The 27,218-nt window shown below is 35.3% G+C and overlaps 1 protein-coding gene across 1 annotated transcript in view; it reads left to right on the top strand.

Annotated features, from left to right (window-relative positions):
* The window catches only part of SPAG16 (sperm associated antigen 16), a 1,095,878-nt gene that overhangs the window by 547,781 nt on the left and 520,879 nt on the right, over nt 1–27,218 (top strand). Inside the window, 1 exon segment of the mRNA XM_056111979.1 lies at nt 3,382–3,567. Coding sequence (XP_055967954.1) covers nt 3,382–3,567 — 186 coding nt within the window.

Genomic DNA, 27,218 nt, shown 5'->3' on the forward strand with positions numbered 1-27,218 from the left:
GTTGAAAATTTATTTCTGAGAGGGTATTAAAGCAAGAAAAAAGCCTAGAAAATCTGTTTAAAGTGTTTTGAACAATAGGCAAAACTATATTATAGAAATTCTTATCCTAGATGAGACCATAATAGTTTTCTAGTCCATGAGGAGTATAAATGTTTCAAAAAGGAATTGTTAAATTATTTTTGATTTTAATGTTTTCTTGCATATTGCTAGACAAATGTATTATTTGGTCTTTAATAATAAAAAGTAAACTTTTAAATTGCAAACATGTACAAATAATAACCACTGAAAAATGAGGGATAGATTTTAATATCTATTGATGAAAAGCTGTATGTCATGAGAATGTTTTTCAGTTCTACTAATTTGAAAAATAAGTATTCCTATAATAACTTTAATAAGAACTTCTTCACTTTTTTTACCTATATTTTCTGCAGCACATTTAAGCTTACAGTTTCTAATGGTTATTTATCTTCTTGAAATAGAAAGCACATTCTCTCAGAGAATAAAAAGAAGCAAACAAGCAGAACTCTGTTTTCTATCAGATTGTTTTCTCCTTTAGAAATATCGGGTACTATTGTTTCTTTTGAATTTATAGCATAAATCTATTGATTCATCAACACTTGCATGGTTTTGAAACAGAAGATACACAGTTTCTATAAAATAGTCTGGCAAGACAGGATGACATATAAACTACTAATTGTAATTAATGGCAGAAAATTTTCTAGAACACAATACAATCTGCAGTGCATCAAGATGTGGAGAAGATGAAGGAAGTAAAATATTCTTTCAGTTGATGTTTTGACAAAACCAAAGTCAAACAAAACCTTGATATTTCTGTATAAAGTAACTGATAGACCACTAGATATTTTTATACTACAATTTCATCTGACTTTTTTAAAGTACATGATTTTTTAAATATCTACTTGGAGTAATAGCACAGAGCGCAGGGCGTTTGCCTTGTACGCGGCCGATCAGGATTCGATTCTTCCTCTCTGAGAGCCCGGCAAGCTACGGAGAGTATCCTGCTCTCACTGCAGAGCCTGGCAAGCTACCCGTGACATATTTGCTATGCCAAAAACAGTAACAAGTCTCACAATGGAGCCGTTACTGATACCTGCTCAAGCAAATCAATGAACAAAGGGAGGACAGTGACAGTGATTACCCAAATAGAATAGCCAGTGACACATCGTCAGTTAGCAATTCAAATTTTTTCAACTCTTTGCACCTGGTTTACATTCCCTCATTCATAATTTCTCTTTTTCCACTTCTTCGTCCCCATTACACTCTTGGAACATTCAACTAGTACAAACATAAACAGTGATGATATAGTATTATGTTTTGAAATTGACCTAATCTATTTCTGAATGTGCAGAAATTTGGGGCTATGTGATCTGTATATATGAAAGAATTATCCCCGAATGATCACATGCTAAAGATAAAACAAACAGAAAAAAAATGATTTCATGAATTACTCAAGCAACTGTACCATCATAGTTTCATGGACTTGGATTACTGAATGATATAAATGAGAGATTACTTGTGTAGTTGCAAATAAAAGACTGTACTCATAAAACTGAAATAATTCAGACGCACAGATTGCTCGCCTAATAAAGCCATTTACAAAAATTAATTAGATCAAATGAAGGTTCAATTTAATTAATTAACTATTTAATTAATTGTTACCAGTTCTCTACTGTTTCCTAGAGGTTGAAACACAGGACAGCTCTTCCAACATCCAATGGCGGATGAGGATTCCTTTTTCTTGAATTACCTGACAGCACTGACTTTTTTTCCAGTCTTTTTGATACATGTCATTCTCACTTATGTGAACTGACACCACATTGTAATTTTTATTTTTTTCATAATAAGCAATTTTTATTTTTTTCATAACAAAGAAAACTTTTTCATTGTTTGTTGTTTATTTGGAATCTGGAAGTTCCGACCTCCATCAACGATCAAGAATCAGGGACGCTATCTCATTTGCAAAGGCATCAAAAATCAGATGGGCTGGACATGTAATGAGACTTGGAGAAGACTGCTGGACTGGAGCTGTTACCGACTGAATTCCATGGGAGGTCAAAAGACCGCATGGCTGCCCACCTACCAGATGGTCAGACTTCTTCATCAAGATCCTGAAGGATAGGTTTGAGGCTCTTCGTGTTCCTAGAACGAACAGATGCCACTGGGCTACACTAGCACACGACAGGGACAAATGCAGACATTACTGGTGCCCATTTGAGCAAATCGATGATTAATGGGAAGTCAAGTGATCAAGTAATGAGTTGGTTATATTTTTATGGAATTGTCTTTTTAACTGTTCTCCCAATTTTTTGATGGAGTTTTTTTTTTTTAATTTTGGTGTTAAGTTTTGTGAGTGCTTTGTATACCTTGGATATTATATACCTTGGATATTAGCCCTTTGTAAAATGTGTTGAAAAGAATATTTTCTCATAGATAATTGCTTATTCTAGTCATCATTTATTTGACAGTGCAAAAGCTTCTAAGTTTGATGTAGTCCATTTTCTGTTTCATTTGCCAGTGTTCTCAAGTCATTGAAGTTGCTTTCAGAGACAATATTATGAAAAGTTCTGCCAGTTTCCTTTGATGCATTTTATGAACATAGTTACAATATTGGGGTCTTTTGTAGCCACTTTGAATTGACTTTTGTGTATGGTGTGAGATAGGGATTCAAATAAGTACTTTTGCATGTAGATAACCAGTTTCCCTAAAACCATATACTAAGTAAACCTGCCTTGCTCCAGTTTATCTACCTTGCTCCTTTGTGAAATGAGAATCTGTCCCTGTTTCTGAGGGTTTCTCTCTGGGCTCTCAATTTTATTCATTTCTTTAATGTTTCCCTTTATTCTATAGTATCTTATATTCTAATTAAAGTGGAGAGAGAAAACCTCCTATCTTCCTTTTTTTCCCCCAGAATCATTTTTGTTATTTGAGAGTTTCATTGTTCCATATAAGTTTTATTAGTATTCATTTCATGTGATTTTTTTTGAGAGGGAGGTACATTGGGGACCATACCTAGTATTGCTCAGGAAGTCAATGGAAGTTTTTAGGTATTACAATAAGTCTGCATAATTCTTTTTGTAGATTGGTCATTAAAACCATATTTATCCTTTCAATCCATGATAGGATTGTTTTTTCTTCTGTTTCTCTTAACCATGATTTATATTTTTCTGTGTAAAATTCTTCTACCATTAAAAAGTTGATTCACAGGAACTTTATAACAGCATTTAAACATAGTGTATAAATATTTTTAATTGGAGCATCATAAACTTAGGGTCTAAAATGTTATAAGGAAATTAAGAAGAAGAAAAAATAATTATAGATTTCTTTTTTAACAAGTTATTTTTTAAATCATTTTTTTAATAGTGGAAACAAGCTGGCTACTACAAGCGGTGACACTACAGTTAAATTATGGGAATTATCAAAAGGTGATTGCATCTCGACCCTAGAAGGACACAGTCATGCTGTATGGTCCTGTTCGTGGAATACCTGGGGAGATCTTGTGGCTTCTTCCTCACTGGATGCAACTAGTAAAATCTGGGATGTGAACAGGTAAGAAATACTTGAAACATTATTAGCCCTCTACATTAGTAAATGCATGTGAATAATGTTTTTACCATAAATAAAAACCTGGCCGCATAGCTGGCCACATTCAGTGCAAACTCTAGGAGTGCCTGGCAAGATACCGAGAGTATCTCACCCTCACAGCAAAGCCTGGCAAGCTACCATGACATATTTGATATGACAAACACAGTAACGACAAGTCTCACAAAAATACAAACCATTTGAAAATATTTTTAAAAATCAGTTGGTAGAATTATAGATTGCAACTTAAACAATATAGGCTAAATACATTTATAATTTCATTAATCCTCATTGGTATAAGTCCATTTCAAAATGTATGCATAATAAGATTTGAATTGTTTCATTCATAGTTTTCTCTGTTTTACTAGTGTGAAATAAATATTTATTAAAAAGAGTCATGATTTTAGTTTTACTTTCTGGAGGATAATTATCTTCTGTATTAATGAACTGATAATTTATTAGGCATGAAAATGAAAGTATACTTACTTTATGCATAATTGTGATATATTTTCCCAAGCTGTATCTTTCTTGGTAAATCACAAATTGTGAAAATGAATTAAATTTATTTAATTAAATTTATTCTAAGCAAAATCCTACGTAATATAATTTTGAATTTAATAGCTTCTTATTTTGATCTTAAGGCATATACATATCTTACAGTATCAGAATTCCTTATGATACATTTTACATCATTACCTAATTGATATACAAATAGCTTGTAAAGTAAGTTTAGTTACTATCAAATGTCCTGATTACTTCAGCTAAGGGACAATCAATCACTAGTCAGACTTCTAATAACTTTAATTACTGAAATAATGCCAAGATTGCAAATATAAGTGCTATAAGTCTTAAAAATTTACATAAACAACAATCATTGAGCCATTGTAATCTATTTTGGAAGAGAAAGATGAACTCACCTTTAAGATGAACACCACTGCTTTGAGATCACATATATCTTGGATAATTTTCTTTGTTTTAGTAGAGTGAAACAAATTTTTATTTTAAAAAGTTGTCATTCTTCATTGCATTCTCCATTGATTTTCCTTCCTCAAGTCATGGTGATATAGTTAAAAGAAGAACAAATAAATTATAAACAGGTTTTCAGGGGGCCTATTCTGTGGCCCCATAAGGTGATAATTTCTGGCTACCTGCCAGATATTTGCTTAGCAATTGCCCAATCCTACATTATTTTGGCTATGTTGGAACTGGGACTTTACAAAAAACATTTTTCTTTGTCACTTGAGTCTTTCAGGCATTAGCTGTAGGAGGTGCTTTTGAGACTTGGTGAGTCTGATGAGGGAAGGAAGAAGAGGCTTACTTAATTCTGTCTCATGCTATGGGCCTCCGCTGGACTTAGACTTCCAGTGTACATTCATGTCCACAGTTTCACCTCATCAACAGCTACTCCAGGTCCTAGCTGCTGAGTCCAGCTGCCAGTTACTTTAGCAGAAACAGTTGCATCATGCTCACATCAAAGACAGTCAAACCCAGCAAACAGATGTACATTCCCAGAGATGTGTGTTCTTGGTCTGCATGACCCAGTTAGTAGCCATGCCAGACCAACTGCAACATATAAGTGCTCTTTCTCAGAGGACTGGGTTTCTTCTCCCCAGGTTCCCCTTTTTTAAAAAATTTTCCTAATTTCAATCTTTCATTCTATTTCTTCTGATCACTTAGTCCTATGAATGGTAGTAATTTGTTGTAGTATTTTTTTTCTTCATGTGTTAGTTAATGTTCTATTTTTTTCCTTTAAAAAATAGTGTTATGGGGTAGGGTGTGCTTTGCACATGACTGACCTGGGTTCCATTCCCAGCATCCCGTATGGTCTCCCAAGCACTGCCAGGAGTAATTCCTGACTGCAGATCCAGGAGTAACCCCTGAGCATTACTGGATGTGACCCAAAAAGCAAATAAATAAATAAATAAATTTTAAAATGGTGTACTTTCAACTGGTCTTAAAAAATAATCACTGTATGCCCTGTGATTTTTAGTGTTTTCAATGATAGGGTTTTACACATACAGTGTTCCAACACCACACTCTTCACCAGAGTGTCTTCCCTCCCCCTCCCACTCTTTATAGCAAGGTAAATAGAAGATTATAACCATTTTCTCTAGACCAGTGGTCAGCTTCCGTTGCCTCTAGCCATTTCTTACTTCCTTATTATGTTTTTAATATGCCAATTACTCATATGAAAATGATCTTCTGTACCTCTGTCTCCTTATGACTTCAATCAACATGATATTCTCCAAATCCAACCACATAGCATCAAAGTTAATGGTTTTTGTCTGATAGCCATGAAATATTCTGTGTATATATGCATCACAGTCTCTATTCAGTCATCTGTTCTTGGACACTTGAGTTGTTTCTATATCCTGGTTATTTTATTATGAACACTACTGTAAAAAACATTGGAATACAAATGTCTTTTTTGTGTAGAGACTTTGACTGGTTGGGTAGATGCCAGGAAGTGGAATTGCTCTAACATATAGATCAGTTACTGTTGAAACAATCGGTGCAAATTATGTCTCCTGGCTGGATCTTGGCAGAATCAAGTCTTTAACAGGTAAACAACATAATCCACTAGAGTTATAAAGATACAGAAAAATAAAGTTTGACAGACTCTATAAGAGAAAAGATGGTTCGGAATATATTTTCGACAAATTTATGTCTAAAGTAAAGACAATAGTGACTTTTTTTTAACTGAATCACTGTGAGATACAGTTACAAAACTTTCCTGTTTGAGTTTGGATTGTACAATGATCAAACACCCGTCCCTTTACCAGTGCACACTTTCCACCACCAAAATCTCCAGTATCTGCTCCCATCCCAATGCTTCTTATGCATGTGTGGCAGACAATTTTCACAATACTTTTTCTCTACTTTGATTACATTCAATACTTTGACACTGGTCCCACCATTATTATTTGGAATTTTTCCACAACCGCTCAAACCTGCTGAAAATGCAATGCTAGACAATTTGTTTTGTTTTGCTTATTATGAATAGCATAAGATGTCACTCCGGGAATTCTAAAATTTTAGATAATTAGGGTCTGGAGAGATCTCTGCAGTGAGCTGCTTGGTTCCAAGATTCTTTTGTGTGTCTCTGGATCATGGCCATTAAGGAGCTTAAATGGTAGCCAGACGCAGTTACTGGGCATCATCTCAGGGTCTCATTGGGGCAGGGGGATGAGGGGGACCAGCCCATCTGCGATCCCATCCCCTGAGGTCTGGCATTTTCCTTTTCTGCTCCTGTATACCTGGGCTTCTCATTGGGTTCTGGAAGATGGTGACCACTGGGATTCCTCAGAGGCAAGTGGAGGGATAGCACTTGCTCCTGTCTGGAGTAGCCCAGTCAAATCGACCTATTGTAAAGTCAGAGTCCTCTCTGTAAGGGGCTGCTAGTTTCCGGTTTCAAGATTCTTTTGTGTGTCCAATAGTGATATTTTAAGACGTGTTGTAACTCTCAAATGAATACAAGTTTGATTCCTGGAAGAGATACAGGTTTAGCTGCCTGGAAAAATTGATCATATGACATTTATAATTTATTAATTTTCCATATTCTGTTATGAGATTTCAAATATTTATTATAATGTTCACTGTATCACTGTCATCCTGTTGTTCATCTATTTGCTCAAGTGGGTGCCAGTAACATCTTCATTTGTACCAGTCCTGAGATTTTAGCAGCCTTTCCCTACTCGTCCTTCCCAATGGTGCCATATTGGAGGCTCTTTCAGGGTCAGGGAAATGAGACTCGTTATTGTCACTGTTTTTGGCATATCAAATACCCCACGGGGAGCTTGACATTATAATGTTATTAGCCAAAAACTCACTTTATTGAGGCATGACTCACAGATGAAAAGATTTACATATTCAATTAATATAAGCACGTGTTTGGCAATAAGTATAAACCCTTGAAACAGTTAGCATATCTATGCCATAAGAATGTTCTTCACCTCTTAATACTTAATCTCTTATTTATTGATTTACTAATAAGAACTCTTAATATATGATGTGACCTTATAGTAAACATTTATGTATATAATAAACTGTTGTTAACTTTCAGCACTCTATGGTTTGTTTTATGTATATTAAATTTTAACATGAATATATAATTTTAATATTTATTAACTTTGTTTAGATGATGTTTAAAATGAAGGATTGAAGTATTTTATGCCACTTCAAACATATTCTCAATGTTGGGAAATAGTACAGACATAAGGAACTTTCAGATAACTCAAGTTTAATCCCACCACATAACATGTGGTCCCCCAAGCTCCACAAGGAGTCATCCCTGAGCTCAAAACCAGGACTAAGCCATGAGCACCACTGTATATGACTCTAAGTCTCTTCAAACAAATAAAAAATAATTTAAAATATCCTCAAGTATCTTATTCAGTATTTAAACCAAACTATAACAACAACAAAAATGATTTTAAACACTTTGGCTTAGTGACTTTTATTCATGAAATTGATAGCCAAATACTGTATTCCATATGACCAATTGATATTGATATAACAGATCAAAATTATTTTTATAGATGGAAAAAATATCTTAAAATGCAATTTTTTATCAATGTAAAAATCTCAACTTCATCATGAAAGTAAAAACATTATATCAATTATGAAGTCAAGTAAATTGACAAATATTGACATATAAGGTAGAAATTGAAAGTTTTTAATGGCTTTTAGTGCATCTTTCAGAGTCATAGTCAAAATACTGAGTGGTAATTTGCAAATATTCATGAATGAATATGGTGTCTTAGACGTGTGTCTTGCTTTAAAATGTAAGAGAATTTTAGAACTAGCTCAGTGACTTAAGGGAAGAGAGTTTCTTGTTAGAATGTTGATAGAAGCGGTGGTTTTCCAGTTATGTTGTCTTACACTAATCCTACATAGCTTTTAGTAACATAAAATGTATTGTATACATTTTATACTGCTCAGCAGAGAAGGAAAAATGTATAGTCCTCTTTTCCAGCTGCTTTCCTTAAGTTTATTCTTAGATAATGTCATTTCCCCAACTTTACCATACCTGCTAACACCATACAATTATGGCCTAGAAGTTTGTATGATTGGAAATCATCATTAATAAAAACACTTCAGATCAAGAATCACATCTACAAAGTGCTAATAAGTTTTGCATAATATCGGAGATACTCTTAGACTGGTAGCCATGTACTCTCTACATGGTTTCTATGCATAGCTTGTAGTTCTGTAATTTTATGAAAGATTGTTTTTCCAAAGTGAAAATTTTTGTTTCCATTATTTTATAATCAATGTTTCCCTTTACTTTTAGGTATATGCTTTGAAATATTTAAATTAAAATAGAACTTTATTCTAAAATCTGCAATTTTAATAAAAAAGTAAATTGTTTCAAATATTTTTAATGACTCACCATGAGGTACAGTTACAGACTTGCAAGCATTCATACTTATGTTTCAGTCATACAGGGATTCTTACCCATCCCTCCACCAGTGCCCATTCTCCACCACCAATGTTCCCAGTATCTTTCCCACCATCCCCAACCCCACTCCCAGCTCGGTAGCAGGCACATTTCTTTTTATCCCCTTTCCTCTTTAGGGTGTTGTGGTCTGCAAACCAGGTATTAAGTGGCCATCATGTTTGATCTATAGTCTAGTTTCAGCATGCATCTCCCATCCTGAGCGGGCCCTCAAGCCTTGCTTGACTAACTCTTCTTCCTAGGGATTTGAGTATTCCTTTACTTAGTGGTCCCTTCTCAATCTGAGCTGCCTTTTCCCACTGCAGGTGAGACCAGCATTCAAGCCGTGGAATAATCCTCCTGGTCCATATCTCTACTATCCTTTAGTGTTAGTTTTCTATTGTGCTACTTTATATTCCACAAATGAGAGCAGTCCTTCTACGTCTGTCCCTCTCTTTCTGAGATATTTCATTTAGTATGATACTCTCCAGGTTGATCCACTTGTTTGCAAATTTCATGACTTCATCTTTTCTAACAGCTGCACAGTATTCCATTGTGTAGATGTACTAAAGTTTCTTTAACCAGTCATCTGTTTGGGGGCACTTTTTTTCCAGTTTCTGGCTATTGTAAACAGTGTTGCAATGAACATACAAGTGCAGATGTCATTTCCACTATACTTTTTTTTACATCTCCTTGAAATATTCCCAGAAGTGATATTGCTGGGTCAAATGGGAGCTCTATTTTTAATTTTTTGAGAAACATCCATACTGTTTTCCAAAAGGGCTAAACCAGTTGGCATCCCCACCAGTGAAGGAGAGTCCCTTTCTCTCCACATCCATGCCAACACTGGTTGATTTTGTTCTTTTGGTTGTTGGCCAGTCTCTGTGGTGTGAGATGATATATTGATCTGCATCTCCCTGATGATTAGTGATGAAGAGCATAAAATCTGCAGTCTTGAAGCATAAAATATCAGATAGACTAATATCAGATAGACTTGCTTGACTAACTATTCTTCCTAGGAATTTGAGTATTTAGGTTACCCAGTATATCACAGTGTTAGCTTTGATTTGGACAACATTATGTGCTTGTCTAGCTTGAGGAGTAGGTCCTAAAAACAACTAAAGTTTTATTAGTGCAAGTACATCACCTCTCCATTGATTTTAGTAAGAAGTAACAAAGACAAAACTTGAATAATTCATACCAATTATATAAGGAAACAGTAAAGCTTAGTAAAATTCAACAATTTCAGGGAGTGAAACCATATGGGATAAAAGTGCTGCTCTTATATCCAAAGAGTATTGTTTTGGGTCTCCTATAAAAAAAGTAAAGCAGGTTTAGGAACTGCTTAGAGAAGTAATTTGTGATTACTGCTGATTTCATTGACTAGAAGCAAATTCATCAAAATTCGTCTATGTTTTATGAGAGAATTATATTAAAGGACATAATCTTATCAATCAATGAGCTTTTTAAAGTACAATGGCAAAGTTTTTCATAATGCCTGCCCAGAATTCTAACATCACTGGCCCAGTAACTATTTTTCTCATTTATTTAATTTTATGTTCTTATGAATTCTCAGTTTTTCAGTTATATATATTCCCCTGACCCTGAAAGAGCCTCCAATCATTGGGAAAAGATGAGGCTGCTAAAATCTCAGGGTTGGGAGGAATAGAGATGTTACTGGCACCTGCTAGAGTAATTCAATGATCAATGGGATGACAGTGATACAGTGATACAGTGATTTATTTAAGGTTTTATATTTCTGGTCTGTTTGCTACAGCACATTTGATTTCCCTGCCAAATTTAGAGACCCTGTAATATGATTTCAAATGACAAGTTATCACCTTGTGACTTATTAATAAAGCAATTAAGATAAGTCCTGAGGGTTCTCAAAGTTCTTTAGATAGAATTTTAATAGAAATGCTAAATTGATAGTAGATGTATTCAACTCCCTCTAATTTTTCCCCTAGTCCCATCCTACTTTCTATTCTTAATTCTGTGATAGTACTATTGGGAGTGTAGAAAACTTTACTTTCTAGTAACATTAGCTTTGTCAATTCTTTGATTCTCATGGAAGCTAATTCTTGTTAAAGTGATGTAAAATTATAGGAAAGCATGGAACTATAATATACTAGTGTCCCATTAGTGTAAATCTATTTCAATAAGAATGATTTCATTTAAGCAATAAAAAAAGCCTAACAATCTTAATTCCATAGCATCATAGGCAATATTTACTGATGAGAATCAGTGCTGCTGATTGATGTCAAGTTGATGGAATATAAATAATGTTTTTCATATGGTTGACCTGGCAATTTTTAAACTTTCCATTATAGAGCCAACAAATATGCATTGAGCAATTAGTCTATTATGCATCTTTTTCTAAGCATAGAGCTCTATGTCTGCAGAGACTAAGAGACTAAAGCTATTTTCTCATGTTGATGACATTCTACTGGGAAGCATAAAATGATTACAATTGAAAATAATTATGTAAACTATTAATGACTGATGTATTTTGTAGATAAAAATAAAAAAAATTAAAAAAATAGTTGTTAGCATTGGAAAATATTACAGTTTGAAGAGGAAGGTACAGACATTATCACTATAACATTGATATTTGGGTGACCTGTGTAATCCAGCCAAAACTATTTGTTTCATAGAAAACTAATAGCAAGTTTGGGGTAGAGGACTTATATGATCTTTTTTGCACTTTAACAGAATGATTCTGGCCAGAGCCTATGATGAATCTGGACACTATCATTTCCCTAAGTAGGGCACAATTAATAAGCTATCATGAAATGTCTAGTTGTCAGCATCCACAGAAATATACTAGATGAACATTTTTTTTATGAAACTTAACATAAATATGTATTATACATTAGCACTGTAACACTGTCCTCCCATTGTTCATTAATTTGCTTGAGCAGGCACTAGTAATGGCTCACAACAAAACTGTGAAACTTTTGTTACTGTTTTTGGCATTTTGAATACATCACGGGTAGCTTGTGTGTACATTATAACTTCCAAATTCAACTTTTTTTGAAAACATTTATTCAAAAGATCAGAAATTAAATATTGTTATGCCACTGAAACATTGTTTTGAAAATACTGAATTGGTTTTCATGTAAATAAAACTAAAATTTCACTCACTTAAAAGAGATGAATGAAATGTTCAAGTGCATCAAATCAATATAAGAATTAAATGGGTTAATTTAAAAATAGCAAGCAATAAAAATTTAAGTGGATTTAAAATACTTTCTCATATAACACTATTCTTAGAAAAATTCTTTATATTTATATGTTTTATCTTAAATAAAACATTAGGGAATACAATTTCCATATAAATGTTACATAATGTTGCTTTATACTTTCTGAAGAGAATTTGTACAAATTCCAATGTGTATACTATAAGACTTTGTTAAATGTACATACTGTATAGAAGGAGCTGGGCTGATAGCACAGCGGATAGGATGTTTGCCTTGCACGTGACTGACCTGGGTTCAATTCCTCCACCCCTCTTGGAGAGCCTGGCAAGATACCTAGAGTATCTCACCCGCACAGCAGAGCCTGGCAAGCTCCCCGTGGTGTATTCAATATGCCCAAAAGAGTAACAACAAGTCTCACAATGGAGATGTTACTGGTGCCTACTGGAGCAAATCCATGAACAATGGGAGGACAGTGCTACTGTGTAGAAAATTAAACAGTGAAGGTACATGGGTTGATTATCCAATGATCTGCCCTTTAGTCCCCTCACAATATAGACTAGGTCTTGCAAGAAGCCAAGACCAGGCCTTGCAAGAAGTGCTCTGTTAGTACATTACCTCCCAGAAAAGTTATGTCTTTTGCTTTTGTAAATAAATTCATGAATCATACTCTAGCTTGGACCACTGTATTATGGAAACATGTTTTCCTACTTTGAATTGTTTTTATTATTTTATGCTCTAATTTTTTATTATATAAGCTAGCCATACCCCCTGGGACATATGACACTAAAGTAAAGCCTAGGCCCTAGGCATAGGTGACATTATGAAAAAATATATTCCAATAACCATCACTGGCTTTCTGAAACATTGTGAATATATCTTAGTTATATGCTGTTTTAAGGAACTAGAGCATTAGGAGCATAATCCACCAACAAGATGGACATTAAAAATGGCATAGGCTGTGACTCAAGGTGATACAAGTCTGGCATGTACAGACCTGCGGATTTCATTCAAGAACTGTATGCCTTCTTCTCGCTGGCAGTACTTAGAATGGTCTTGCTGGATGCTCAAGCATTCCCAGGAAAGTCTTAGTCTTTGTGTTCAACCAAATGTTCTTGCACAACACGTAACAGTAACACCACCAAAAATGGCACCGAATCTTCTAATCTTTCTAATGATGAATTGTCTTCACTAATATTTGGGTTTTATTGGTACCTCTAAGTACCTATTAATTGCATTTAAACCACTTAATTCAGAGATTCTAATGCAGTTTTCCTATGAAGAGTGAATATTCCATTGTGATGGTTGATTTGCATCTTTGTTTTGGAATTGGAATTTAGATTATTACTTACTCTATGAGTTGTTTTTTAAAATTTTTTAAAAATTTTTGAGTAAGACAATGATGCATTTTATAAGATAGGCATTCACAGGAAACAATTCAAAAAGTGTGTGTTAATAGCTCTAAGATGGTTTGTGTACCCTTACCCTGTTTATGTTGTTTAATGTTTAAAACTTACCCTCTGAGTTGTAAGATGCACTTGAGATCAACTTAAAATATGAGTATAAATGTAGAATTTCCTACACTGACAAGCAATTCATAGACACTAGCATGGTGTCAAGTATTTTTAAACTATTTACCAAGGAATAGCAACACATTTACTAGGTTCTCAGACCTCCGACTCATCATCCAAGATCATTTGCCAGTCTAGGCTCGTAACTATACTTAAGGTCTGGCTATAACTCAGAGGTCCCTACAACTCCCCTCAGGTTTAGTTCATTTGCTAGAGAGATTCAGAAGACTCAGGAAACCCATTTACTTGCTAGATCACCCAGTTAGTTCAAAGAACAGTGTTTGGATACAGCCACTTGGAAGAAACTCTTAGGGCAAAGGCTGATAAAAAGGGCATGGGGTCTCCACACACTCTCCAGGATTGCCTTTTTTCCATGATCAATCTCAATGCTCTCTCCCCCCCTCCCCCTTTTAGGTTCTCATGGAGTCTTTATCACTTAGGCATGACTTACTAAGTCTTTGGTCCTAGGGGTTTCAAGTTTAGTTTCAGTATCTCTCTCCTCTTCAGAGGCCTAAGGGTAAAACTGGAAGTTCCAATCCTTTAATCACTTGGTAAAATTTTAAAGGTCACCTCATTTGCATAACAAAACACCTCTATCACTCAAAACACTTAAGTTCCAAAACTTGGAAGCTGTGAGTCAGAAGTTTGGATGAGGACCAAATATATATGAGAAACACATTAAGGTCCTCTGAAGAAGCAAATAAATTTTTTTCCCTAAGACTCATATGATGGATGCATTTGTACATTATGCAATTTCTTGCATATATAGACATTCAAATTTTTATTCCTTATGCTATGTAATGCAGACATTTAAAATTTTATCTTGGCAATTTAGAATGGTTTCATTGTAGTTATTTTACGTATTAACATCTGAATACTTGTCTATTTTTTTTCCAAAATAGAATTAAAGTTGCTATTGGAAATCCATGCTAAGTATACATTTCAAAGGCAACGTTTTAACAAAGAAATATAAAATGATAGTATATATTTTTTAATTTATATATTTTTTTTATTAGTGAAACACCATGAGGTACAGTTGTAGATTTACAATTTTTTGTGCTTGGGTTTCGATTATACAATGATCAGATACCCATCCCTCCACCAGTGCCCATTTTCCACCACCATGGATGATATCCCCCCGACCCCTATCCCCCCACCCCCCTCTGCCTCTGTGGCAGGGCAATCCCCTGTGTTCTCTCTCTCCTTTTGGGTGTTGTGGTCTGCAAAAGAGGCATTGAGTGGCAAACATGTTCAGTCCATAGTCTACTTTCAACATGCATCTCCCCTCCTGGGAGGATCCTCCAAACACCCTTTATTTGGTGTTCCCTTCTCTATCTGAGCTGCCCTTTCCTCTAGAATGCCCGGCTGGCCACTAAGCTATGGAGTAATCCTCCTGGTGCTGATCTCAGCTATTCTTGGGTATTAATCTCATATTTTGTTACTTTATAAAATGATAGTATATTTATATTACTGCTGAACCTATTCAGAAAGTGTGAATTTGCTTTTTTTCTCAATTATTTTTATCATATTTTTGACAAATTTATAAAAACATTTGATGCAAACAATCTTAAATATGTGTAAAATGTATAATTATCCATTGTCATCTGACAAATTAAGTGCACTTTTCTGAAAATACTGTTGCAGCATCTCCAGAAAAAAAATTTTGTTACTAGTTTTTATATATGAACAATTACATCTAAAAACTAATAATAAATTCTGTCTATGCCCAATTCACTGCCTTCATACTTAATAATAAATATGAGTTGTAAAAATATTATAAATAATATTAATTACTAAATGTGTATACATTTAGCATATACATATGCTATCACTTCTCAACTTCTATTAATTCTGAGGCAGGCTGTTATTTCTGTAACACAGGTAACAGTAAATTTGTTCTTTGTTACATGAATTATAATGGTTCTTATTATCTATGTTATAGTTATAGCCTTCTACCTATCTGCTTAAAAATCCAGTTCCCAAATTGGAACTGATTGTTTATTCTCATTTAAAAGTCCATAAAAATTAATTTTATCAGATTAAAAAGCCATGTTTAGTTAAAGCGCCACAATAATGTTAGCACTATATTTTAGGTATCAGCCATAAGCCCTCTATAAGACTTGCTCTTTAATTCACCTCCTGCATCCTTTGTAATAGATGCTCTTGTCAGTCAAGTTTCCTATATCCTCAATCTCTTCAATGAATTTTTATATTTTCTTGCTTATATTGACTATCCCATGACAACATCAAGTCTCTTTTCTAATGGAATCGATAACTCTCTCCCCTTAATCCTTCATTAAAAACATGCAAGTCTTGATGGATAGCATGTACTCAATCTTCAAGATGCCTGAATAAGATTTATTTTATATTCTGTACATATCTATTATTTATTAATTCATTCGTATAAAAATGCTACAATTTTAATTTGGGAGATAACTGACACAAATTCTACTTACTACAGGACCTAGAAGTTTGTTAACTAATATATCCCCAGAACCACCAACAGATCTTGAAACATACTGGAAATGTAATAAGCGTGACTCAGTTTCCATCATGATTTACATATCCCATTTAGTGGACCTCCTAGTCTCTTCATCCCATTATTTCCAACTGCTTAAAAAGCTTATTTAGGCTGTCTGCTCTGTGAATACCATTTTCTCTTTCTCTCTCTACCTTTAATATCAATGACTCCAGAAATTTTTTGATTCAAATGTTATTGGTAATTCATTGTCTCTCTCTTATTTTTTTGTGCTTGATAGTAACTTTCCTCTTAATACCCTTTTATAAGAGTGCATCCCACTCTGTCATATTGATAATACTTCCCACACATAATACTTCCCCTGGGCCGCCCAGGATGGGGGAGTGACCAGAGATCACGGAACCTGGGCGGCAAGAGAGAGAACCATCGGGGCCCTCGCTAGCTGCCCGTGATTACACAGAAATAAATTATTTCATTCCTTTCTTCTCTGTCTTCAAATCACCAAAACCTTTGCTGCTCCCTATTTCTCTGAGCTGGTTATCTTGCTCTTATTTTAAACACAGCAATTGGAATCAATCAGAAATGAAGTTTTCAATATTCCACTTCCAAACCCATCAGTGACCTATGTGTGTTTCCTCCCCTGCCCTTTCTCTGCATGTTGCCTGGATAGTTTTATTCTGGATTTTCTTACCTAGGGGTAGGTAGTTTAAGACAGCCTTTCCAATATAAACTGATACTTGGGAGGGACAAGGTGAATAGCTGGGGTTGTTGACTCTGCTGTCAGTCATTCTCAGTACACTTGACAAATTTCCTAATTTAGCAGCAAGGAAGAGAAAGCCCCAATGATCAAGTACTTGTTTAAAGCCCTGTTTGCTATTATTCCGTTGTCCTGAGGAAGTCAAATTGTCAAGACCTAGGTCAGTGTGAGGGGAACTACCCAAAACTGCACATATAGGAAGAGGATTAATGGCAGTTACTGTGCAAAAAACCCCAGCTTTTTGTTTCTCTTATAATTACCCTTATAAATGGAAAGACAGTATTAAAGTTATACTTTAGCTACAATTTTATTACAGAATTTATGCATTCTAAGTCAATCTGACTAGCTATATAGACTTATGATCATTCCTAGGAGAAAATAGAGCCTGAGTTCTTGACTCAATTCTACTAGAAAATTGTTGCAGACATTCTTCTAAAGGTGTTCTTACAGTAATTTTAGGCCATCTGTGATATTTTGCGCACAGAAATTTAGATGATCCCAATTACCTAAAATCCCTTATAATTTTGAATTAACTAATTCATGGTACTATGTCATTAAGGTGCATCTCATTAAGATGCCCTCACTTATTGTAATATCTGATCATTGTATATTATCAAAAGTAAGGAATTAATGTTGACATGGTATTAATAACTCAGTCACAAATCATAATTGGATTTCGTGTTTCTACATGCAGATTTGTAAATATATTTGTGGTTCTGTAAAATTGTATTATAGTGTAAATTGGAGTAACCAATGTAATTGACATAATATGTACAGAAAATTTCATTACTTTGAAAGAAACCCCCTCATTTACTTTTTAAGAATCACACCCTAACCCAAACTTTGACCTTTACCAACCACTTTTCTATTCACTGCTATAATTACTAATTCAGTTGTCATATGATTTGAATTACAAAGTAAATGGCCATCTTAATTTTTTTACTTTATTCATAAAATTCCCTTGAGGTTCATATAATGATTTGACAGTATCAAAAAATTGCTTCTTTTAATATTGATATAACTTTAGTACATAATAAATCACATAGATATACCATAGGTATTTTTATCTTTGTTCCTTGAAGAATATTTTGTTTTCAGGTTGGTTATATATGTATATCTATATCATCTATATTTATACTGATCTCTGTATCTACCTGTATATATCTGTCTGGGCTGGAGCCATAGCACAGCGGGTAGGGCATTTGCCTTGCATGCAGATGACCCAGGTTCGATTCCTCCACTGCTCTCAGAGAGCCCTGCCAGCTACTTAGAGTAACTCACCCACAGGGCAAAGCCTGGCAAGCTACCAGGGATGTATTTGATATGCCAAAACAGTAACAAGTTTCACACTTTCTTGTGAAATGTTACTGGTGCTTGCTTGAGCAAATCATGAAAAAATGGGAGGACAGTGTTACAGTGTTATCACACAAGTGTTATCACACAGTGTTATCACACAGTGTTAGAGTGTAATCACACGAGTCCACTTACTGGGGCCATAAAGTTTTGTCAGAAAATTTTCTAGTGTAACTACACTTCTTTACTTTCCTACCATGAATTTATGACAAAAATCACTTTCTTCATATCATTTTTAGAATTTGTTGCTATCAGTGCTTTTTATCTTGGCCATTTAGATAGGTATGTTCAGTGTTTCATCATAACTTTAAAATGTATTTCTTTACCGACCTTTCAATTACTTTTCAACAACTTTTCAATTTCTTATTTGTCATTGTATATCTTCCTTGGTGAAGTGTCTGTTTCTGGTCCGTTCCATTTTCTAATTGGATTGGCATTTCTACTGTTAAGTTTCTGATGACAGTTCTAGATGTGCATGATTCATCGAGAAATTTTGTGAGGTATAAACCAAGACTTTTCCTTCTTTACCTTATAAATTTTTGTTGTTCAATTTATTAAATTAAAATTTATAAACACTGATATAATATGATTTTTGAGAACATTATGAAAATAACTCAATGGAAGAAAGTTATCACTTGTCTACACTTAGCAAGGGTCTATTTTTCAGTTTTCCATTTAGAAGGAATATATCTAACACATGTATGTATTCTGTGGTATCTGAGCCAAAGTAATGGGTTCCAAATAAGTCCTTTTAACCAGTTTGGTCTTGTGTTTGTAGAGCCAGATCTATATGAGCTAGAAATATGAAAACTTTTTAAGTACTTTTCTCTTCAGAAGGCTTTGTCTGCATTTATTCCTCCACCAATTTCCTACTCTCTTGATTTTTCTAGCTATATAAGTAAGTGGTATAATTGGTAATTTTATTACTTCTCTAATTTAAAAAAAAGTTATTCTTTTTAGCATAGTTTTGGATATTCTGTTTTATTTTGAAAATTCTAAATTTTTCTTCCTCTAAAATCATTCAACCTTATTTTATGAACAATTAAATTAGTAGTTATCCTGGTTATTTGAATTTTATTTTCTGATGTAAACTAATGTCTTATGTATCTCCACTGATATTTTCATGCTACTTTTCAGAATTAAATTCCTGCTAGACTCCTTTCTTAGAAACCATTTTTCTTTATTTTTTTACTTCTAAATTTTTAAAACTTTTAATTTTTATAGAGTTGTACACAATAATTTATTTCATTCAATGTTCCAACATAAATTTCACCACCATTAAACCTTCCCTGCTGACATTATTTCGAATTTTGCCACCACCACCCAAACCTGCCCCAAAGGCAGATCCCAAGTAATGTACTTTGTATTGTATGCTATGAATAATCTGCTAAAAAAATATTCAAAAAGTTTCTGTAGAGGAAAGTATGTGAAGATTGTTGTATCTCACCCTGGAGACAGTAAGATCTTGTGTAAGAGATTACTTACATGTTGTTTACAGGTTGAGCTTTGCGTGCTAATATATATCTGATTTATATCAGTTGCCTTGTACTTTACACCCCATCAAATGTGGTATGATACTCCTGGTACATTAATGGCTTAGAGAATGAGATGTCACACAACTGCATTCGTGGCCACCACTCAGGAATTTCAAAATTTTAAACAGAATCATAGAGCTGGAGTGGAGTTAAATTTTTAACTGGATGGTGGCTTTGGGATCTGGAGGCATCTCTGCAGCTTGTGTTCTAAGATTTTTTGTGAGTATCTGGGCCACGGCCATTAATGAGCTTATATATGGTGCTTGTGGCAGTTCATGGACATGATAGCCATACTCCAGGAAGAACAAGGAGATGGGGGAGGTTTCCCATTTCTGACTTCATGAGAGCCTGGAGATTTCGGTCACAAATCCCATGATCACGATTATGACCATCCTGTTATTCTTCAATTGCCTTGAGCAGGCCCCAGTAACGTCTCCTTCGTCCTAGCCCTGAGATTTTTTAAAAAAGTGCCATGTTCAAGGCTCTTTCAGAGTTAGGAGAATGAGACCCATCATTGTTTCTGGTATTTGGCATATTGGGTATGCCACGGGGAGTTTGCCAGACTCTGCCGTGTGGGCAGGTTACATTTGGTACCCTGCCAGTTTGTCCAAAGTAGGAATGAGATATTAAGATGTCTCATTTGGATCGGGAGCTGAGTTTTATAGTCTCTAAATCTTGGCCGTTGATGGGATTACATGGCGCCAGGGGGCCAGTTGGTGGGTGTGACCCCTGCCTACTGAAATTTGGAGGATCTGGGTGAAGGATTCTCAGTCTCGATCCGAGTAGGCTTGGAGGGAGATCTCACAAATACCACATACCTAAGTTTTTCATCAGATTCATTCTCATGCCTGAGATTCGTTCTAAGTATGTGGAGACTGGTCTTGAACATGGTGGTAATTGGGTTCTGGAGGTTTTATAGCTGCTGGGATTCTGTTTACTTCTAACTTTTAATTGAAGATTATTGCTTTCGTGGAGCCTTCCTGCCAAAGTACAATCTCTGATGGGCATGAAAAGTTAATTTTCTCTTTACCTTTCCTTGTTATAGTCATGCTGGGAGTTTTGTTTCTTGTTAACTTTCAATGCCAGGATTGAAACCAAGGCTCATACATGCAGAGTATACAGTCAGTGACAGAGCAACATTTACCCTGACAAGATTGTGGAGATTTTGTTTGTTTTGTTCATTTATTTTGGCCTTTGGTACACAGTCAGTGTTGCTCAGGGCATATCCCTGGCTCTGCATCATGGAACATTTCTGTTGGTGCTCAGGAACCATATTTAATATTAGGGATTGAATCAGGATAGACTGCATGCAAGACAATTGCCTTAATCCTTCCATTATCTCTGTAGCCCCATGACAGCTTTTGAGGTCAGGAAAAACATAAAGATGTACATTATTTCCAAATGTAATATTAAAATTAAGGCATTATAAAAATCATTAAAGATGTGTGCAAAAAGTTCATCATGATTCTTTAATAAAAGTCTTTCAAAAATTTATTGTTATATTTTCTCAGAGCATTACAAATCCATTCATGATTGGGTTTCAGACAGTATTCCAACACCATCCCTCCACTAGTGTATATTTCTCAGCACCAGTGTCCCTAGGTTCTACCCCTCACTCCCCCACCACCCCCTGCCAGCCTCTTTGACAGGCACTTCTCTCTCTCTCTCTCTCTCTCTCTCTCTCTCTCTCTCTCTCTCTCTCTCTCCTCATTTTGGGCATTGTGATTTGCAATGTTGATACTGAAAGTTTATCAAGAATATTGCTTACCTACTTTTAACCCTCAGATCTTGTCTAACATTGTTATTCCCAGCTATTATTGTCATACTGATGTCTAATTTTATTGTTGCATCTGCTTTGCTTATGCCTTAGGCATATTCTTTGTCTTTCAATTGGATAACCCCACGCTGACTTTTATGAATAATTTGTTCTATGTCAGAAAGCATTCATATTTCTGCTCTAGTTCTCTTTATATTTGTTATCCCTCTTTCATATCCTGACTGCCTGTTTTCTCTGTCTCTCAACAAATTTTCTAGCTCTAAATACTTAATAATCTTCTGCAACCTTGCTCTCTCATCTTTCGCCTCACATCTTACCTTACCCTTTTGTTTAATCAACCGTATTTTCCTACATCCTTCCATTTATATATTTCTCACAGTTGCTCATAGAATGCAAGCAGTGAAATTACATCTCTGAAATATCTTTTTCCCTAGAAAGCTCTATTTAGAAGATGGGCATTTTAAAATTCAAAGAGGTTATTGAAGCAAAAGTGGATTCAAATTGGGCATTGCCAAGTGCTCTGTCTCTAGGAGTACACCACAGACAGATGTTGGGAAAATCACCAGTCCGGAGAAAGGTAGAAGCAAAGAAAGGAACTGTTTAATTGACTCTAGCTCATAACCTACTTGGCTACCTGTGGTTGGTTATACTTACTGCTTTGCCTTATCTAGGAACATTTAGTCATGGGGTTTTGATTGGCTACCCTTGAGGTGCAATTTCTTCACTTTGAGATGTGACAAGCATCTTGTTTGGTTTTTCTGTTCTTGCCACTGAAGCATTCAGTGCACTTCAGTATAATGGCCTCCTAGTTTACTTCAGTCTAATTTAGTCATCCCTACCCATTTTACATAAATACCACATCATATTTGATGGAGTTCAGACAGCAGGCAACAAATCATAAAGGGAAATATATATATATATATATATATATGAGTGCCCAGCAAGCTACTGAGAATATCCTGCCCGCACAACAGAGCCTGGCAAGCTACCAGTGGCATATTCAATATGCCAAATCTGTAACAATAATGGGTCTCATTCTTCTGACCCTGAAAGAACCTCCAATATGGCAGCATTGGAAAAGATGAGTAAGGAGAGGCTGCTAAAATTTCAGGGCTGGGACGAATGGAGACATTATTGGCACCCACTCCAGTAGGTTGATGAACAATGGTATGGCAGTTATATAGTAATAGTTAATTTAACTGGATACATTTATCCCACAGTAATTGAACCAAAATAAAAAGTCTCTATATAACTATGTCTTATCAACTTTCTCCTGCAACAGAGGTTCTCTGTCCTTACCTTTGCATAGCTAGATTGATTGTGAGTTAAAACAATCGGAATCCCTTTTAAAATCTTCCCCTTCAGATGTTTATTGGCATCTATAAGGTATATAGGCAAAGTGTTCAATTTGGATGAAAATAGTTACTTCAAAAATAAAAATTTCTGCAGCCCGGGATACTTCTTACCTATTACACTCTTCTAATATGCAACTTTTACTCATCCAATAGTTCAAGGCTTTAGTGAATTAAAAATTTTTGTTGAAATTAACCAAACTTTCAACTTTTAGAAATGTATTTGTTTGCACACTGAGGTCTTTGGCATTCAACCTTTCTCATCAAAGCAAATATGTTTCAACTGAGGGATTGAAAGAATGTTCATCACTGAATATTTAACTCCAAATAGCATTCTCTATCCCTACATATGCCCTTTACTTTGATTGGATATGAGATATTTCAAAGCATGTTTGAGTCTGTCAAAATTAAAGACACACAGGAACTATGTACAGAGAAGCTTGTGTTCCTCTATTCAGGTGAGGAAATACTAAGTGGCAGATTTGGGTTATTTTCTAAAGCTAACATTAATTAGGATGACTTATTTTTTACCACCTTTTCAGCAAATCTTTACTGTATCACTCATGTACAAGCATTAGATGTGTGAACAAAATATAGCCTTTATTCATATTGCACAGAAGTATTTAATATTGGATCAGAAGAACTAAAACTTCTTTTACTATGTATACCTGTAGTTAGGTAATAATAATTAGCATATAATTCTTTTGTTTTGTTTTGTTATTTTTGGGCCATACATGGCAGTGCTCAGGGCTTACTCTTGGCTCTGTGCTCAGGAATCATTCCTTTTTTTTTTCAGGAATCATTCCTGACAGGCTCAAGGAACCATAAGTCAAGCCTCCAAACAACTTATTTTTTCAAATAAAATCTCATAATGTCGAGTGATTGTCTCCATATATTCATGAATCTTTTTACTCATAGTTTTGACTGATAGGTGCATCTGAAGGAGTAGTTATATCTCAATAAATTCATTTCATATTACCACTTCCCCTTCGGCTTGGTTGTAGTTATGCTAGGAATACAGGGAATACAGGGCTTGGGAAATAGCTCCCTGGGCTGGAGTGTGTGCTTTTCTTTCTTTTTTTTTTTTTTCTGAGCATGGCCAGGAGTGAGCTCTGTGCATTAAGCTGGGAGTAGCCCCTGAGACCATTTTTTGTGAGGGGAAAACAACACAAAAGAAAAAATAGAAGAAAGAAAGAGGGAAGGAAGAAATAAAGATACATAAGGAAGGAGATAGGATAAGAGGGGGAAGAGAAAGAATGTAAGAGAGAGGAAGGAAGAAAGGAAGGAAGGAAGGAAGGAAGGAAGGAAGGAAGGAAGGAAGGAAGGAAGGAAGGAAGGAGAACACATAACACATAATAACCACAGTGGTTTCTCCTGGGCATTAGGTTTCCTGACCATTTCATGGAAGTCTGGAGTTTCTAAATTGTTCTTGTAACTTCTCAATGCACTGCAAAATGCTTTAAAGGACAGCATATATTTTTGCATTAGAAAGAGGCTCATTTTTTAAATTTATGCATTGGCATAGCTTTTAATTATTTTGTAACACACTTCACAGACATTGATTAATATTTATTCTCAGGAGCACTTTGAGCTTGATAACCTAATAGTATTCAGCATTTGGCTACTATGATGATACAGACTAAACATTAAAATATAAACATAAACTTCACTTATAAATTAAATTTTAAATTTAATCTAATGTAGCACAAGTGAAAAACACACAAGGTGACAGTAGTAATGTACTGTTGAAAAGGGAGATAAATATGCAAAATTAAGATAGCACTATAAGCCTGCCATGATTTTTCCAGATCCTAATGTGAGTAGTTATGCAATACACAAAACCAAAAGTATATATAAAACAGAATGTATGAACAAAAAGAAAAAGAAGCAAAATAAAATAAATTCATTTCCATTCTCAATTAGATTTACTTATTTTTTTTCTTTACTAGATTTTAGTCAGTAAGGAAAAACAAAGAGGTAGAAGTTAAAGTAGGAAATATTTTTAAAAAGATAAACAGTGATGAGAGAAACTGGTACCAGGCATATACTAAAATGCTGTCACTATCACTGTCACTGTCCTCCCATTGTTCATCAATTTGCCCAAGTAGGCCCAGTAACGTCTCCATTGGAGACTTTGTTGTTACTGTGTTTGGCATATCGAATACATCACGGGTAGCTTGCCAGGCTCTGCTGTGCAGGTGAGATACTCTCGGTAGCTTGCCGGGCTCTCCGAGAGGGGTGGAGGAATCGAACTCGGGTCAGCCATGTTGGCTGCGTGCAAGGCAAACACCCTACCACTGTGCTGTCGCTCCAGCCCATACTAAAATGCACACTGCATTAATGTCTTGTAGGGATCAATCAATCAGGGCCTAAGCCAAATGTCTACATGCATCATACCCCAGTTTGATCCCAGCAACCATATTCTAGGAAGGGATCTTAACTGGTGAGATTCCTGTGAGAAATGATGCAGTCTTTAATTTATTTTCTCAACAATATCAATATAATGGAATAACACATCTGTGCTATGCGTAAGTGTTGGGTAGGAATAACAGTCAGTTCCTGATCTCTATCTATTTCTATTATGTTAAGTACATTTTGTATGAGAACTGGGGCAAATATGATTGTGCCCCGTAATCCCATATTGTACAAAAGTACAGCTTCTACCTTATTAATTTGGGACATCTAGAGTTGTCTTCCCTAAAAATAAAGTTTCTGAAGCATAAAGTTAGGGCATATAAAATAAGCTGGTCACTGTTTCCTCCTGAGTAGAAACCATAGCCCTGGTATCTGGGTGGATCAGCTGTACCTGTCTGAAGTAGAATTACCATCAGACTGAGCCTGAGGGCACAGGGAAAAAAGTGTAGCTAAATGTCACAGTATTTCATGGCAATTTTGGGGATTTAATAGATTTTCTTGATTGAAGATGTTCTTGTTTCTTTATTTGGGGTATTCACTGAAGGCAGCTTCCACAATCTTTACACAGTAGTTTTTAATGATGTCCACCATTTAGGATTAGTTTGCTTGGGGGAAGGCACTGTGAGTACTTGCACATAACACCATTCATTCCAAAGGTGCTCTTTTTCAAGTCAAATAATTAATACGTTTATTTTAATATGAAAAACAAACGTGTTCACAGTTAGACCTCATGGGCTGAAAATAAAATGCTTTGAATATTCTGAATGTATGCCTTACTGCACAGTGACATCTGAAACACCTGTTATTTATGAAGCTACAATGGACTTAAGATGTGACATATATTGGGGCCAGCACAACAATACAGAGGCTAGGGCATTTGCTTTGCACATAACCAACACAGGTTCAATACTCAGCATTCCTTATGGTCTTCTGAGTACTGCCATGAGTGATCATTAAGTTTAAATCCAGGAGTAATCCCTGAGCATCACCAGGTATGGCCCCCAAACAAAAACAAGACAAAAATATGTGTCACGTATAAATGATTTTATTTAAAAATATAGTTAATGGGGGCTGGAGCAATAACACTGTGGGAAAGGTGTTTGCCTTGCACGCGGCCGACCTGGGTTCGATTCCCAGCATCCCATATGGTCCTCCAAGCACCGCCAGGAGTGATTCCTGAGTGCAAAGTCAGGAATAACCCCTGAGCATTGGCTGGTTGTGACCCCCCAAAAAATATATAGTTAAATCTCAATAAAATCAGTTTATTTGAGGTAATTGTTATATAACACACTATTTGAAACATACAATAATTCAGTATCTGAATATATTGTAAAATGTTAACCTTTTCTCTTTCTGTAGAGCTTTGTGTTTTCAGGTATGGATGTGAGGAGAAGGGGACTCTCCTTCAATGCTGGTGGCAATGCTGACCAGTTAATCCCCTTTGGTAAACAGTATGGGCATTTCTCAAAAAAATTAGAAATTAGGCTTCTATTTGACCTACAATACCACTTTTGGGAATATATCCCAGAGATGCTAAAAAGTATAGTAGAAATAATATCTGAACTTTTATGGGCTGGAGTGATAGCACAGTGGTAGGGCGTTTGCCTTGCACGCAACCAGCCCTGCTGAGCCAGGTTCAATTCCTCCGCCCCTCTCGGAGAGCCTGGCAAGCTAATGAGAGTATTCAATATGCCAAACACAGTAACAAGAAGTCTCACAATGGAGACGTTTCTGGGTCCGCTCGA

The sequence above is a fragment of the Sorex fumeus genome, unplaced genomic scaffold (assembly GCF_029834395.1).
Source record: "Sorex fumeus unplaced genomic scaffold, SorFum_2.1 ptg000014l, whole genome shotgun sequence".
Classification (NCBI taxonomy): domain Eukaryota; kingdom Metazoa; phylum Chordata; class Mammalia; order Eulipotyphla; family Soricidae; genus Sorex; species Sorex fumeus.